This window comes from Drosophila serrata, unplaced genomic scaffold, assembly GCF_035046125.1.
Source record: "Drosophila serrata isolate PLE 108 unplaced genomic scaffold, ASM3504612v1 contig_376, whole genome shotgun sequence".
Lineage (NCBI taxonomy): Eukaryota > Metazoa > Arthropoda > Insecta > Diptera > Drosophilidae > Drosophila > Drosophila serrata.
Genome location: NW_028257274.1, coordinates 828216 through 846056, shown reverse-complemented (window position 1 = coordinate 846056; position 17841 = coordinate 828216). Strand labels below are relative to the sequence as shown.

General features: G+C 36.0%; 2 protein-coding genes across 2 annotated transcripts; both read right to left on the bottom strand.

The window, feature by feature from the left end:
* Positions 1-8266: 8266 nt before the first annotated feature.
* On the bottom strand, positions 8267-10327 carry Gr93b (Gustatory receptor 93b). The gene is made up of 2 exons (XM_020962239.2): positions 9329-10327; positions 8267-9273 (listed from the first exon to the last, which is right to left on the bottom strand). Exons 1-2 carry the CDS (start codon positions 10325-10327, stop codon positions 9115-9117), a joined length of 1158 nt encoding a protein of 385 aa, XP_020817898.2. The 3' UTR covers positions 8267-9114.
* Positions 10328-10662: 335 nt separating this feature from the next.
* Positions 10663-11940, bottom strand: Gr93c (Gustatory receptor 93c). Its single transcript, XM_020962066.2, has 2 exons — positions 10906-11940; positions 10663-10848 (listed from the first exon to the last, which is right to left on the bottom strand). Exons 1-2 carry the CDS (start codon positions 11938-11940, stop codon positions 10690-10692), a joined length of 1194 nt encoding a protein of 397 aa, XP_020817725.2. The 3' UTR covers positions 10663-10689.
* Positions 11941-17841: the final 5901 nt, after the last annotated feature.

Genomic DNA, 17841 nt, shown 5'->3' with positions numbered 1-17841 from the left:
CTAGATGATATTACTTAAATATAATTTAAGAACTTTATTTAAATAAGGATCCATACATTTAAAAATAAATAAATGAAAGTAAGAAATACCTATAAAATTAAATCAACCTTAACCCTTAACTGCTTTTTATTCAATGTTTACCCAATTGAGCTTTTCATGTAATCTTTAATGCCAAAGCTTTATTTCGTTATCAAATACCAGCACTCGCTCGTGTTTATCTTTATTACTACATCGTCATTATGGGCTTGACATATACATATGTACAATTTGAATATTACAAAATGGAAACAGGGAATGAGGGCAAGAACCCTGGCCTGGGACATCGAAGTTTCTTCCCTATCTTATCTATCACAGCACAAAGCGCAGTTGCAGTTGCGACACAGTTTAAATAATGATATATTTAGGAACCGATATACCCTACATTCAATGGTGTATCCAAAAAAATATATAAAACGATCCAATGCGTCATTTCTGTGATGTAGGGAATGAATATATATGTGGGGAAAAGGGGATGATGAAGTTCGATTCATCACACATTCCAACACATATGCACACTCAGGGGCGTTATTTCTGTGTGTTCGATGAACCGAAATTTCAAATTCGGTGTGTGTCTGACCCACTTTCCCACAAAAAATTAACGCACTTTGCTATATTATGGCCAATGGAATCCACAAAAGAGCGTTAGAAAAAGAGCACATACGTAGGAGAAAGAGATGGGGATTTGTTTTTTAATAAGAAGGGAGAAAGAAACAGCAAAAAGAGATAAGAGAGAGAGAGAGAGAGCGAAAGAGATCTTGGCCATTTAATAATTGAGGTCGTCTACAGTCGATCATAAAAGAATATTGATTTGTGGCTTTCGGTTGTTGCAGTTTTTTTTATTTACTTGAGTGTGTGTATGTTTTTTTCTTATTTTGCTTTTTGTTTCTTTTTTGTGGAACTTGTGCATGGAAAAAAATAGAAAATACTGATATAAAAAACTTGATTTTAATTAGTTTTTAAAACTTTCAGCAGTTTTTCCATCTGTCCGTCCCCTAGTTCTAAAGCGAGAAAGTTTAAATTATTGGACTTCGTGGTCTTTATTTTATACCAGATAGTATATAAATAGAATTAGAAATATAAATAGAATATAGAAATATATAAATGATACATGGGATCCAAGGATCGTATGACTATACTTTATATTTCTTATAAAAAGAACACAAACTTTGTAAAGAGTTATCCCGAACTAACGTAATTTAAAACTGAACTAAAAAAATACTGGTTTCATTTTAAAACAATTTCCATTTTTTTGTCTTTGCATAATACCTTGAATGGATATTTTCTCTCAGTGTATGCTTTTCCATTTGTTGACGTTGTTTAGTGTTTTTTTAAGCTTCGTGTTTCTTTTATTCTCTCGTGTAATTTACGCAACGTTCGCTCGTTTGTCGTTGTCTCTCGGCTACTTGTCTTTGCATTGACTCGAGAGCAACCTCCACAGCAGCAGCAGCAACAACAGCAGCAACAGCAACAACAGCAGCAGCAACAACACCAGCACGAGATCAACAACATCTGCAGCAGTTGTTGAACTTTTTTCGCAGCTCCCAAATCTGAAAACTGAAATCACAAACCTGTTTTCTCGACCTGGGCTTGCCACACGTCTCGGCCAAATCAAAAGCTGGCCAAAGCCAAACGAAAAACTTGACGTAGACATCGTAACCGACCGGCTCCGATCAGCTCTGCTTTGCTCCCTGGATGATGTTGCTGCTGCTGCTGTTGCTGCTGCTGCTGTTGCTGCTGCTGCTGCTGCTGTGATGATGTTGCTATATCCCGGTGGACTGTACTTTTTTGTTGTTTGTTTGAAAAGGCACAAGTTGCACTGCTGATTGAAATCGATCTGAGGTTTGAGCAACATGCAACTGGTCACATGCAACCTGCAACCTGCAGTCAGCAACATTAGTCACAGATTTGACCTTGCTGCAGTGCAACGGCAGCAATCTGTTGCAGCTGCGGATATCTATAATTTGGCCGGGTTTTAAACTGATCTTCGGACTGTGTAATTAATCGTTAATAAACCCGAGGCAGCAGCAACAGCAGCAGCAGCATCACCAGGAGCAACTCCCTTTTCACTCTGAGAAAAAATAGTTCCCCCCCTTTGTGCCACGCCCTGTGCTTGTCGTTTTTGAAAACGAGCGCATAAATGACGCTTTCCTGTGTACTTAAGGTGTCTAAACTTGACTACCGTGCAGAGTCTGGACCCTTGCCTATACCTATACCTATACCCTATACCCTTCCCGAAACCCAGAACCATGCCCATTCCCATTCCAAAAAAAAAACTCAGAATCATCCGCAACCTTGCCCAAGACAACAACTCCTGTTGCTGCTGCTGCTGTTGCTAGCTGTTGCTGCTGCTGCTGATGCTGTTGCTGTTGCTGTTGCTGTTGCTGTTGCTGTTGCTGTTGCTGTTGCTGTTGCTGTTGCTGCTGCTGTTGCTGATGCTGTTGCTGCTGATGCTGTTGCTGTTGCCGCTGCCGCTGCTACTTCGGCTGCTGTCGATGACCATTATTTTAGCTGACGGCGATATATTTGCTCAGTTCCAGCTCGCACACGGGGGCAGTGGCACTCAGGAACTCAGGAACTCGCATCTGTGCCTACCTCTGACTTTGTTTTCAGTACACTCAGCGAAAGTTACAGAAAAATAAAAGATTTCTATGAAATAGCTAGATTATTAAATCATTCAAATGATATATGATGGATTTTGCACTCGTGACATTTATATTTCCAGCTTTTGGTATATTATTTAGGAGCTTATAGAAACGTTTTTAAGTTTAGATATTTTATGTAAGTAAATTTCTTTGAATTACTAAATTAAATATTTAATATGGTAGAACTTTAATCAATTCGAGATCTATTAAACTTGGAATCTTCTTCATAAGTCCCATTTATAATAAATCAAAAAGGCCTAAAATAAGAAACAATAGCCAAGATTGTTTATAAGATTGCATAGACTATATAGCAATGACTACAAATTGAATATTTAACTTTAAATATGGCTATATCTAATAATTATTTTTTATAAATATTATTGTGTATATGATCTATCTAAATTTTAAATAATTTTCAGATTCCGGCATTTAAGTTTTGAAATATTCTAATATTCTATCCAGTGAAGGTATAATTTTTGGTCTTAGCTAGAAAAGAATTATATTGACTTAAATTAAATAAAAATGCATAGAAATTCTAACACATAACTCTCTTAAATTTATGGTCTATCTAGACCCCCTTATATAACTATTTTTTCAAAGTGTGAATCCCCATCGTGGACTCTTAATGTTTTTTTTTTACTTTTGGGTGTTGGCTACCGTCCGTCTTGGATTTGCTTTGGCTTTTTGTTTTTGCTGTACCCAAGGTACACCCGGACGCCCAACCGATGCCCAGGTGTACCAGCCACTCGGAGCGGAGGAGCATGACAAACAGTTGCAGCCAAAGCAAATAATTAGTATACATCGATTATCTTGCGCTCAGTTCCGACCTGGCCTGTGGCTACTGTGCAGTGGGGATTCTGCAGCTTGCTGGCTGGCAAACTGGATCTCCGACCAGATGTTGGCACGTTGCACACGCGCTCCCTGCCAGCATCCCATCCCAGAATCATCATTCGACTTCGGAGCAAACTGGGCGTGTGTCGAGCGCCTACGCGCCCCAAAACACAGCCCACAAAAAACAACAAAATTAAAAAACGGGTTCCCCCTCGCAATTCGCAATTCGCGATCCAAGTTTGCCATATGTGAGTGTGCTCGTAAAATGCTGAGCCAAGAAACTGTACGCCGCCAACCCAACCAGATCTCAGACTGTGCCCTGCCGTTCCAAACCCGACTCCAACTCCAACTCCTCTCCAACTCCAACTCCTTCACCATCTCCTACTCCAACTCCAACTCCATCTCCACCTCCAACTCCCAGCTTGGGACGTGTGCTCAGCTCGTGCCAATTTCTTTGGGGGCTCCAACTTTTACAGTCGCCAGCGAAACGTTTTGTCTTCACTTGATTTCTGCATATAAATAAGAATATTCACGAACAAATAAACAGGGCATAATGGTAAATATATATATTTACATAAATGAGGGAGAATAGGGTGGATCGGTCTAGTTATAGGTCTATGCATTTTTCTAAGCCATATAAACTGGAGTCAACATTTATATGGGCCTTGAAATAACCAAGAAAAAAACGGGGGAAATCAGATGATAGCAAAATATTAAAAATAAATAGGTTATATAAGAAATACTTAAATAAATTAATTATAATTTCAGTCAGAAGCTTATTATGAGATAAAGGAATCATTTCCGACCCTAAAAATCATATATATTCTTGATCAGAATCAACTGTCGCATCGATCTAGTTATACCTGGTCAAAAAATTAATTTTCGAAATTTTTTTTAATTTTTCAAAAAAAGATAAAAGGTTACATCGTTCAAATTTTCAAAATTCCACAAAATTTTGAATTTTCTTAAATGTTAACTTCAGTATGCAGATTTATAAGCCTAATAAAAACTAACATAGAAACGCTTTCCAAATTAAATTTAATACATTTTTGGCTTAGTTATGAGATGTTTAAAATTTTTTTTTTATTTTGAAAATTGTCATATAATAATTTTGATATATATTGATTCAAGAATGCAAATATTTTAAGCTTAGTTATGATTGATTTCCAATACGATTTTATAATCAAGAAGACTTCACCTTTCTGGAAGTTGTTTGCTTTCTGGAATCTAAACTTCTCTCTTTGCTTAATTTAGTAATTTAAATTGTTTAAAAAATCGTATTATACTTTGCTTGAATTCATATATAAATATAATAATACACTTTATTAAATATTCTCATTATTTGTTTTTTTTATTACACTCCAAGTGATCCAGCTTAATATGAATATGCACAACCGTGTCTCTGTCTCTGTGTGTGCTTAGATGGCAACGCGCCTAGAAAATGTTGGGCCGCAATTGCAATAATGTGCCATTTTTAATTAGTGCCATGAATAAAATTGACAACCCACCGCCACTGGTGCCTGAGAGGGGGTTGGGTTCGAAGGGGGGAATCAGATTGGAATGCCATAAAGTCGATTTTAGCTGTGTGCATACCAAGGATGGAAAATTCCAATGCACTGCGTGACGGCAGGTTGATTGAATGCGACCCAAATTGATTGAGGTTGTGGTGCCGCCTCCGGTACTCCTCCGGTAATTGCCTCTCTAGTTGGGTCTGAGCTATTATTAAAATCAATAAATAAAATTACAGTAGTAATTACTTAAAAATATATATTTTTTGAAAGGGTATGTATATACTATTTGGCTTTCATATTTAATTTTTACTATTTAAGTGCTTCAAGATTAATTCAATAAGTTGAAATTGGGGGAGAAAATATAAATGACATCGATGTTTAAGGCAATGATTATACATGTTTTAATAGGTTAATCTTTTTAAATAGCAATTGACAAATTAGTTTAAAACATAGTATTAATATTCATAGGATAGGAAACCATTGGGAAAATATTAAAATGTGATAGGTATATTAATTAACCCTGATCATGTTTAAGCCTTAACTTAATTAGTGAACTTCGCGAAGGAAAAAATGTGTCTTCGAGTAATTTTAAACATAAATCAACTCAACAATAAATCATAATATAATCACAAATATAATTGCATAACTTTTTCGCAGCTAGAGTCATTTTTCACACACCAAGTTGTACTGTTCTTCTTACCTTGACATTTTCAAACCCAGGTGTACACAGATCAGATTAGATATCAGGTGATGAGCTGGCTATAAATGAAGTAAATAAATAAATTTCTAGATGTTATATCATCTTAATCAACTCGGATAAAATTAAAACAATTTAGAATCATGTTTCTTCAAAAATAGGTGTTAGATACAATACATTATAAGCTTATACTCTAAAAACTAATTATAAAGTTCCATATGTTATAAGCTTAATTAAATCTATTTGAATAACTTAAATTATGAAGTAATATTAAATCTAGTTTCAGTTTTTATTTCAGAATATATTCCAATATTCATCATACATAATATTAAACTTGTAAGTACTTTACCGACTTTAATACCTTATAACCAGGTAGCTAGCTACCACAAACCATAAAATAAATATAAAAAGAAACTCAAGTTGTTAATATCACCAAGCCCTAATAGCCCGCAGCCCTTTTGTCTAATTGAGCAATAAATAAATTAGAGCTAATTGCCTCCCATTGTCGATCACCTGGAATGAGGTTTTCGAGGGAGTTTTCAGTTTTAACCCAAAACCCTTTCAGACACTCAATTTCCGAGGGCTGAATTATAGCAATCATCGGGGCAAACACACCCAGTCACAGTTCAGCGGCTTAAATTTAGCAATTCTTGAGGGGTTTCCGGCTAACCAAAAAGCTTTTAAGGCTAATGAGTGCGAGATCGAGTTCGTTCCCTGCTGATTTACCAAGTTGCTACCGGTTAACGCTCTGATTCTCTGATTCTCTGATTGAAATCCCAACTTTCATCGGCATAATCATCGTTATATGATGATTATGAAATCTCCTCCTTCCGTTCCATGGCTCAAGCTCTCTGTAGCTGTACTTTTTGGCCAGGTGGCACTGGGACTGGGACTGGGCCTGGCCAAAAGCAAAGACCAAACAGCAAAGACCGCTACCTGCAGGCCGGTCAGGCACTCCACGTTCTTGTCTAGTGAAATGTTGAAAGCATCATTAATTTTTTTTGAGTTTGAGTTTACCTTGATTCCAGCCAGCTTTTATGCCTTTTTAGCTTCGGAACCTGGAACATAGTTGCAGGTAAGTATGATAATTGCGGAGAGTGAGAGAGATAGGGATTCCGTAAAAAAGTGACCCATAATTACCCAGGCAGACGGCAGAAGAACAATCATGGGAAAAATGACTGTAACCCAACCAGATCCCATGGGCCAACTCTTTCTCCACTCGGTGGTGTCCCCCTTATAAAGTACAATTATTTGAGCAATGCTATGTTTTATGTTTTATGATTATCTTGCCGTTTTACACAGCACGCACAAAGAAATAATGAAGGTGGGGAAATATGAGTGAAAAACTAAATTCGGGTGTCCACTTAAATCATAAAACTTAAGAGCTGAAATTATGAATATATGATAATTATTTTGCATGTGTAATATTTGTACCTATTAAACAAATTTTGTATATCTTAATTTAGAGTGAATAGAAAATTGTATAAACGGAATTTATAGATATAATAATATAAGCGATTGTTCAAGATATAATATTATTTGTTGTTAAATATTTAACCCTAAAAAGTTACCTATGAGGCACTGATGAGACCAAGGAACATTTGAAGTTCTAACCAATGATCCTTTATATAAACTCACTCTTTATATTTAATGATAATATACTTAATTGTTTTGCAGTTTATAAATTAAGTCAGAATACTAAGACAAAGCATAAATAAATCATATTTACATATAAGTCAAAAGAGTATTTTCGCTACGATTTTAAAAAACATACAAAGAATATATAAATGTCTATTTGAGTAAAATTTTTAAGAAAAAGTTATTCAAAATATTTTTAACATCTAAATAAACTTCTTACATTCAGTTACAAAAATGCTCCTTAATGCAAAGGAGTATATAAAACAAATTTAATACAACGTATTTAAACATAAAGTTAATAAAAAATTATATATAAAATATTTTAAAAATTCTAAATTAACTCCCTACATTCTCTTACAAAAGTTCTCCTCAAATCCATATCCTCTACTTTAAAAGAGTATATAAAAACACTCCAGGAAAGCCAGAAAAGGGCGCACAATCTCGGCAGGAGCAGGAACAGGAGCAGGAGCAGGAGCATAACAGATCGGGTCATTATTCCATTCTGCTCCCTGTCGCCGAGATAATAGTCTTCAGTTCAGTTCAGTTAAGTTCATCTCATCTCTGAGTCCCTGTCTTCGTTCTGGGGCAATTTGATTTTTTATTATCGCCATCGCCGCCTTTACCGTCACCGTCGTTGGACTGGGTTTTTTTTTACCTTTACCTTTGCATTTACCTGTACCTTTTTCCCTGTTTGTAAAGAACAAGTGCATCGCACGGTGGCAGTGGCAAGTGCATTACCACCTTTAGGGCTCTTTTTTTGGACCCGGTCTGTACACCTAACCTATGCTAATTAGAGCGACGGCCTCGGCCTTGTTTTTATGCGCCTTTTAGCGTGAATTGTCCGCTGTTCTGTTCCTCTGTCTCAGTATCTTATCACTGAGAGAAATGATTTGGGAACATACATTTTATTTATAAAAAAATTTTATTTTTAACATGCTTAATTTTGATAAATACATAAACTGTAAATACATTTAAATTGAAGATTCTCATTTGGGTAAAATTGTTTCACTTTTGATTTATGGTTTGTTTATATTATAAATAATGCTATATATATTTGACAATCATTATGTTTCTCTTTAAAAATATATTTTGGACTTAATAACATTATTAAATTACCAGTAACTTGTAGAGAGTATAGTTAACATTAACGAGTTTTATTCTTAAATTTGAATGTTAAGTAAATTCTGAAAGGTTTCTGCTTTCAATTTTAAATACAAGTATCCAGACAATGAAAGATAATATTTCAAATAAGATTAAATATGCCTAATTATACATTATTTTCCTTTGAAATATAAACTTAATAAAGAGGAACATATCAATTTTGTTGGCGTTTATAAAAATTATAAAATTTATATTTAATCAAAACTAAAACCAATGATAATCGATAAGCCAGTAAATATACATTTTATAAATGAAAATAAGTAAACTCTAAATATAAATATAATAATTTTCTCTCTGTGCATTAGAGCCGCATAAATTTTCTGCTTGACGTCAGCATGAATGTTAAATTAATGCCGCGACCAACTTTCATGGGAAAAGTTGCAGCGGAAGAAACGGTTAGGCGGAAATTGGGAATTGGTTCCTGGCAACAACCGATTTTAGCGTTTGCATTCTGTAAATTCCGTTTTTATTCATTATTGTTATTTTTGTAATTTTTTATTTGCGTGCAACCGCAGGACAGGTGAACGGGTGGGCTAACTCTGGGCAGGTGTGTCTCTGGGAGGGTGCAGAGCCGCAACCAAAGCGTGACGCGGAATCAAACTGGTCGCGACTGCATGCCGTACTGTACCAAAAAGGTCAAATAGGTGACGATGGCCGAGAGGAAGAACAAGGTCAGCTCATTGGAGACCTCAAAGAGGCCCAAAGGACGAACTCGTAACTCCTGGTGATTCAAGCGGCCCAGGAAAAGGTCCATCTAAAGGGGGGAAAATATATATAAAGACGTAGAAAAGTAATATCCTATTCCTTACCTTCATATGATAACTCTTGCTCTCAGTCACATAAAAGTTCTCCAAACTCAGCCTCTTCACCAATCTTGAACCACTGATGGCTGCATGAACTGACATGGTTAAGAGCACCACATCTATGAGCAGTTTTATTACCAAGCCCCAGAGACTAAAGCTGTACTGTCTTCGCAAAATGGCATGGTAAGAAACCATGGCCATGGCCGAAAGACTCTGGGCCAGGGTAAGAAATAAAGGCAAATCGAAGAGTCTCTGGAAACGGCGGGCCACCTGATGGATATCCTCATAAAGAACCAAGCACTTGTCTAAATTATTAACGGCTTCTCGACTGGGCTGATCACCACTAACCGAGCCTAATTGGACTCTTAATTGACCATCAACATAGTTATTCAAGTCCTTGTAAAGGATACCAACACTCAAATAGCCAATAAAGCAAAAATGCATAATCATGCCAGTGCTAATGGAGGTATAGAAATCACATGCAATAGTCAGCAGAATCCAGGAAGATAAATCCACACGAAAGGCCAGGAAAACAAAGAGCAAGGATATGGCTTTAAAGGACAATAAAACCAACTCATGATTGCCTCCAAATCCAGAATTTCTTTCTCCTTTACTCAATGACTTTAAGCGTCGAAAGAGCTCCAGATGAGTGTTGATCAAGCCAAGTATGTCCTCTGCAAACCACACTTGCATCACCATGATAATGACACTACAGATCAGGCATCCTGACAGCCGCAGGACGAAGAAAGCACGCAGATACCATTCCGTGGCATATTGTCCTGCCCAGGCCTCATAACTGTAGCCATAAAAGAAGCTGGCCAGGAGTCGAGTAATCACACAAAACCACCGGTAACCTTTGCGATCCCTGGCCACCAATTGAGAGTCCTCCTTCTTCCTCTCGATCCTGAAGGTAATCACTCCAAAAACGGTGGCATAAAGGAAGCAACTGCGTAGGAGCAGTGCGGATATCCTGGATACGTTCAAGCAGCGAGGACCTTGCGACATGACTATTTCCAGCAGGAAAATGTGTGGCGAGTATTTGATTATTAATCCATTAAGTAATTAGTTTAACGATTCACTGAGCAGCCAGTCAGTGAAATCAATTGTTGGAGCTCCTATCTAGATTTCATTTTCTAATAACAAGGCGAGTTATACTATGTATATAAATTGGGGGGGGAAAAAAAAAAAGGTGAAGATAGAATTTATATAGTTATAGTAATCCCGCCCTTAGGATTAGATTATGACGAAACTATTTATATATTATAGGAAAAATTGGTATATAATTGGAAATCTATTAAATAATAGATACAGAAATATAAATATATAACGCACATATAGAATTTCATAAAGAATTTTATAATTTTCTTTTACAATTGATTAGATTGAATCCCATATTGCACCACATAGGTGAAATAGGTGATCATACTGGACAAAAACAGCAAGATCATTTGGTTGGAGACCTCAAACAATCCCAGAGGCCGCACACGAAACTCAAAGAAGTTCAGACGACTCAAGAACATTTCCCACTGAAAATAAATTAAAAAATTAAATACGATAACCGATCACTTGATCATCTAACTCACCTTGACATGCCACTCCTTGTGATCGCTGAGAGGACAATTCTCGAGACTCAAACGTCGCACTAGCCGGGAACTACTCACAGCCTCGTGAACCGCCAGAGTCAGGAGTATGACATCGGCAAAACTCTTGACCACCAGACCCCACATCCCTGCCTTGTGAGGATATAGCTCCGCTCGGATGATCACCTCATAAGATAAAACAGTGGTGGCAAAGATTTTGCTTATAAGGATAATGAGAAGGGGCAGCTCCAAGAGGCAATGAAAGGAGTGACCAACTCGTTCGATCTCATCATATATCGATATGCACTCGTCCAGGCGACACTCAACTATCCGGAGATGTCGCCGTGTGACAGGACCACCGCCAGGACGCTCCAAGGATCTCAACTGGCGACGCAACTCCACACGCACCAAGCTATTCACCTCGGAATACAAAGCAGCCACAGTGAGATAACCCAAAAAACCGATATGTAAGAACATCAAAGAACCAATCTCCAAGAATATCTCACATATCATCGTGACAAAAGCCAAAAAATGGGGGGAATCCGCCAGTTGTCTCAACTCACAGTACAGTTCATAGACCAAGCAAACGGATTTCATAAATAGCAGGAAAAACTCTCTTTTTCCACCGAAACCGAACTTTTTCTGGCACCACATACGGCGAATGCGTCGAAAGAGTCGCATAAAATTATTCATCATCCGGAGGAGCTCATGTTCGTAGCCCATTTGAACCACCACAATGCAAATGGAGCACAAGAAGCTGGACATCAGGCGAAGGCATTGCATAAAGTACTCGTAAGGATCATCAATTTCAGCAACATGAGGAGCACAGAAGCAGCACACAGCCGTGGAGCAGATGAGTCTCAAGCTCAGGCTGAACCATTTCAATTGATGTTGCTTTCGAACCACCATGGATTCTTCGGTTCTCCTCTTGTCGATCCTGAAGCAAACCACACCCAGGACTCGGGCATAGTGGTAGCTATAGAAAAGGATATAAGCCGAAAGACCCGACAGACTTAACTTTCTTAGGCGTTGGAACATGACTGAAGACGGTACTTCAATCCAGAGACTAAGCTTATTTTTGGGAAATTAATTCCATTTCGAACATATTTATTTATTTAGTAAGTACATCAATATTTTGTTAATGTTGTCTCAAGTCAATACAAAGTTGTTATGTTAATTAGATAGGATTTTCTCGGTGACTAAGCGGGTAAATAATTACATTGACATTTCTAACATACGTTGAGAGATTAGTATATAACTTATTATAACAAATAGGATATAAATTAATATATAAATAAGTATAGAAATAGGTATATAATTAGTACATAAATAAGTACTTATAAAAGAATATAAATTAGTATACAAAGAAGTATCTATAAGGGTATATTATTTTTATTTTATATTTTGTTATTTCTATTCAAGATTTTCTTTATCTTAATTTTCAGTTTTTTTTTTTTTTTTTTGCTTAAACATTCTTCATCTGCATTGTATATTGCGCTATGAAAACCATCCAAGTAACCGAAGCTGATATATATATTATGAACAATTCATTGGAGACATCACAAAGCCCCCAAATTCGTACACGAAACTGATGCAAATTCAAATGGGTATAAAATACTTCCAACTGTAAAAAATAATAGGTAAGTTAAAGATTGACTAAAAAAAAAACGTTCAGGATTTGTCAAATAAATTCATAAATACTCTATAAAAGCGGGTCAATTAAAGGCAGAGTCTGCAAAACTGCAGCAATGATAGAAATTGTGTATATTTTAATTGTATATTAATAAATAGATAACTTAACGTTCCAATAAATCAATAAATTTAAAAACCTTCAGCAACTTGATATATATTTTCGAATTCAATCAACAAAACCTCTAGAATTTCCTGTAACTTACCATAGTATGGAATTCGGTCAGATCACTGACAGGATAAACCTCCAAATTAAGCCGACGAATGACCTTAAACTGATCCATTGCCCCCTGGACGGACAAGGTCATTAGAAGTAAATCCAAAACATGCTTAGCCACAAGTGCCCACAATTCATAGATGCTATACATCGGAGCAATGATTACTCTATAGCCCATGACAGCCACCATTAAAGCCTTTTGAGCGAATGCCACAACAATGGGAATTTTAAAGAATTCTTGAAATGCAATATTCACAGCATGTATTTCCGTGTAGAGAGCGAGGCAATTTTCCAGTTGACATTTAGCTTTTCTTCGTTTTCTTCGACTAATCGGAGGATTTAGATTTCCTAGCTGGGCTGCCAAGTCATAACGGGCATACTCATTCACCTCAGAGCAGAGAAGACCCAGAGTGACATATGCCAGGCAATAAATATGCATAAAGACATTGGTTCCAGAGATAACATAGGTATTGCAAAGCCACTCCATTATGAATTCCCAGGTGTAACGACGTTTATCCATAAGCCACTGATAGGCAAACTCATGCCCCAAACAGGTAACTTTCAAAAGTATCAAAACCAATTCTCGCCGACCTCCAAAACCACTTCGTTTGGATTTATTTAGATTTCTCACTTTACGAAAAAGACGTAAAAATCTATTAACCAATTGCATCACTTCGGGACCACGAAAAAACTGATATCCCATTATTAACAATGAGTTGGGAATGCTCACAATCAATCGAATGCCATGAAGAATCTGCAAGATTTGATTATGAAGCGAAAGTTCAACCTTTCCCAAAAAATATATAAAACCACAAAGGCTTGACATTCGAATAATAGCACTGATCCATTTTAGCCAATTTTGATTGGAAACCGTATAACCATCCTCACTTTGGATGAGTCGAAAGGAAATTACTCCCATAAGTTGAAAGTAGTGGAAAATCCCAACAAGGATTCCGGCGGAAAATTTAGAAATACTCATCTCACGAAGGGACTTTAACATGACCGACTGTTTTTGGTTTTAACTTGGCTTGAAATGAAAAAAATAATTGCTCTAGAAGATGGCACTCGAAGTGCATTTCATTAATGACAGCTTAAGGTAAATAGCGATTAGATCATAAACTGTCATGGGAGAGAAGAAGAAGTGACATTATCCTGGAATGCATGTAATCCATTAGAAAGTTTTTAGAAAGCAAATATAAGAAACTCTTTTCCTTGATAACTTTTTCAAGATCTTAAATTGTAATAAAAGAATAAACGGAAATTGAGTTTATATGTTAATATACAGTCGAGTCCCGATAATTCGAAATGGCAAGGGGATCACTTTTTTTACGAATTAGACGGGAATTCGAATTATCGAGATTTCTATTTAAAGGGGCTCAAAAATGAAAGAGTCGAATAAACGGGGTTTTTACATTTCACATCATGTTTACATATGTATTTAGCTTTATTAAAATTAAACAAACATAACAAATATGTACATTCATTTGAACGTTTTTCAAATTAAAGGAAAATTAAACAAAAAATTAACAAACAAAATTAAGCAGAAACATTAAATTATTAAAAACGAAAATTTATGCTTTAAAATAATTGGTAATTTTTGATTGCTTCGTGTTTTTTTTCTTTTATTTTTTCCATCGCGTTTTCTAAACCTATTAGGTTGTCAAACACACTATTTGGCACATCATGAGTCGAAAAATAATGTTTAAGTTGAGGAATTAATGCTCTGGTTTGTAAATTCTATAAAATTTCTTCTCCGTTCTGATGTCTGCAAAATCTAACGTCGCTTTAACTACAAAATATTTCGCATCGCATTACGATTTATAAGAGGTTTCGAAACAAAATTACGATTTATAAGACGTTCAATATTCTTTTGCGTTGCGCCAAATACTACGAAATAACGAGTTTTTTTTCAAGGGGACAGAATTTTTTACGAATTATCGCGATTTTCGATTTAGCGGGGTACGAATTATCGGGATTCGACTGTATATAGTCCACCGATACGTCATGCTCCGACTTATATACCAGTAAAATTATATACAAGAATAACTCCATAGATCATTGAAATAGATTAAATTTGTTCTAAAACAAATCTCGCACAACTGTGCATATGATTCCCAACAAGTTCTAACATCCCCGGAACGAAGTGAGTGCTGCCGGCCAAGTTTCAGAAATGTGTTGTGTTACAAAAGTTGCAAGTCATTGTTTATTAGTGTTCAAAGTTAGTAAGTGAACATACATACTTACTGATCAGAGTTACTTACTGGCCATAGATACTTACTGTTTAGAGTTACTTACTGCTCAGAGTTACTTAGTGTTCATTGGTACTTACTGATCAGAGTTACTTACTGCTTAAAGTTACTTGCTGATTAAAGTTAAATTAAATATCAGCTCGCTGCTGCTCTCTGCCTCTCCCCCACTCTCGCTATGTTAATCGCTCTATGTTAATCTCTAGAGGCAACAGCTTCTCTCCCACGCACTCACATTCTCTTCTCTGCTCTGCTCTGCTCTGCTCTGCTCTTCTCTGCTCTGCTCTGCTCTGCTCTTCTCTGCTCTGCTCTGCTCTGCTCGCGGACTATAAATAGAGGCGCTGAGGGCCCGCGCTCCTCAGTCTGTCCTAGGGGTACCTAGTGTTAACATCTCAAGTGATAGTGCAAGTGATCAGCCTTCGGCCTAAAAATATGACGTGGCCAATGCAATACATCTGGATGACTAGGAAGAAGCTCCCTTTGGATGGAATCAGCATTTTTGGTCACAACACTGGAAGGAAGTAAACAATGACGTGTCCTCTACTGCGGTAAGTCTTAAACATGACATTTATATTACAGTCGAGTCCCGATAATTCGAAATGGCAAGGGGATCACATTTTTTACGAATTAGACGGGAATTCGATTTATCGAGATTTCTATTTAAAGGGGCTCAAAAATGAAAGAGTCGAATAAAGGGGGTTTTTACATTTCACATCATGTTTACATATGTATTTAGCTTTATCTTTTCTGCAAAATCTAACGTCGCTTTAACTACAAAATATTTCGCATCGCATTACGATTTATAAGAGGTTTCGAAACAAAATTACGATTTTTAAGAGGTTCAATATTCTTTGCGTTGCGCCAAATACTACGAATTAACGAGGGGACCAAAATGTATGGAATTTTTACGAATTAACGAGTTTTTTTCAAGGGGACAGAATTTTTTACGAATTATCGCGATTTTCGATTTAGCGGGGTACGAATTATCGGGATTCGACTGTATATAGTTTTATTTATAATATATTTCTCCATAAACTTGTTTTATACATTTTGTAACTGCATTACTGATTGTACAATAAAAATAATATAGCAAAAAATGCCAGATACAATTACACGAAATAACTCATTGGTAACATCAAAAAGACCCAATAAACGGACTCTCAATTTGCAAAGATTCAGATGCATGATAAATATCTCAACCTAAAATATAAAATAATATACATTATTTAAATTCAAACAAATCATGTTTTACCTACCGTTTTCTTCCATTCCTTTAAATCAGAAATAAAGAAAATCTCTAAAAGGATTTCCCGTATATAACTAAATTGATCAACAGCTCCTTGAATGGCCAAAGTAACAATTAAAACGAAAACCATGATCTTAACAAACAAAAACCACACCCAAAACTGGCAAAAGTTTAGGTCAACTATCATTTTATAGGATACAACAATTAAAAACAAAATGGTTTGAGTAAGGCCCAAAAATAAATGAATATTGGTAATTTTCTGTAGAGAACTGACCACATTATAAATATCTCTAAAAATATTTATGATTTTTCTAAGTTTTCTTTTAAGCCTCAACTGTTTATATAAAGGCTGATATCTTGGTTGATTTTGTAAGAACTCAAATTGTTTTCTAATCTCTAGACGAAGGTATTCATTCAACTCTTTATAGAGTAGACCCAAACTGAGGTACCATATAAAGCTGATGTGAAGGATGATATTACTAGAAATGAAGACGACAATGTAGGCAGCCCAGCTGATAATATTGTCCATCCAACGTAATAATCCTAAAAGATACACAATATCCTCAAGTTGACAGGCCAACAAAAGGAGGGTCATGAAAAACTCTCGTCTGCCTCCAAATTCAATCATTATTTTTATGGAAATCATTCTCACTTCACGTACTATTTCCAGATACTGATTGATTAACTTAATCACCTTTGGACCATGGAAAAGTTGTATATGAATCATTGCCAAATAACAGGGAATCGATAATAAAAGTCGAATAAAATGCAGCATTTTCTCGACACATATTTCGCTTCTCATAATCCACATGAAGTACGTATAGATATGAATTCCAAGTGGAATAATTCGGATAATAAGTGATAAGCCTTCCTTCCACCATGACCGATTAATGGCCACAACATGGTCCTCCTTAAAGCGAAAGAACAGCATTCCCGTGTATCCGGAAAATAGAAATATTCCACGCAGAATTCCGGCGGATACTTTGGATGCACTCAATTTACGAAAATCGAACATGACTTGATTACTTTGAGTCTGAATTGAAATGAACAATAGAGTGAATATTTTGAGCTAATCGAAATCTCTTGAAATGCATTTACTTAATGGCAGCTTAACACTGGCTCCTTGAGGACTGTCAATTAAGTTTGCGACAGGTGATGAAAGATATTACTGATTGTAGAGGTGTATTTCCATTGGGGTGTGACTCAACCAGGATGGAAAAATTCGATTAAAGGAGGTCATGTTTAAATAAAAGTAATTAAATTTACTTAAATGAAATATGCTCGTATGAAAAAGTTATTATATTTCATTGTAAGTCAAAGAAGTAATACTATAAAACATGTCTATGTCTAATGATGATTTATTTTTGTAGTATCTAGTAGTATGATTTATTTGAGTATATCCTAACAAATTCGTATAAGTAAGCTTTATAATTTACGAGTTTAATGAAGAATTAACAGAATTAAGCTTTTCAAGGGTTCGGGAAACCACACTCTGTTGCAGTCCATATTGAATGACGACAGTAAAATAGTTGACTAAGGCA

What these genes read in the sequence shown, in the direction of transcription:
- Gr93b (XM_020962239.2), bottom strand. Translation starts at nt 10,327, where the DNA reads ATGTCGCAAGGTCCTCGCTGCTTGAACGTATCCAGGATATCCGCACTG. An exon ending in GCAAGAGTTATCATATGAAG is followed by an intron (nt 9,274 to 9,328) that starts GTAAGGAATAGG and finishes TCCCCCCTTTAG; the next exon opens with ATGGACCTTTTCCTGGGCCG.
- Gr93c (XM_020962066.2), bottom strand. Translation starts at nt 11,940, where the DNA reads ATGTTCCAACGCCTAAGAAAGTTAAGTCTGTCGGGTCTTTCGGCTTAT. An exon ending in ACAAGGAGTGGCATGTCAAG is followed by an intron (nt 10,849 to 10,905) that starts GTGAGTTAGATG and finishes ATTTATTTTCAG; the next exon opens with TGGGAAATGTTCTTGAGTCG.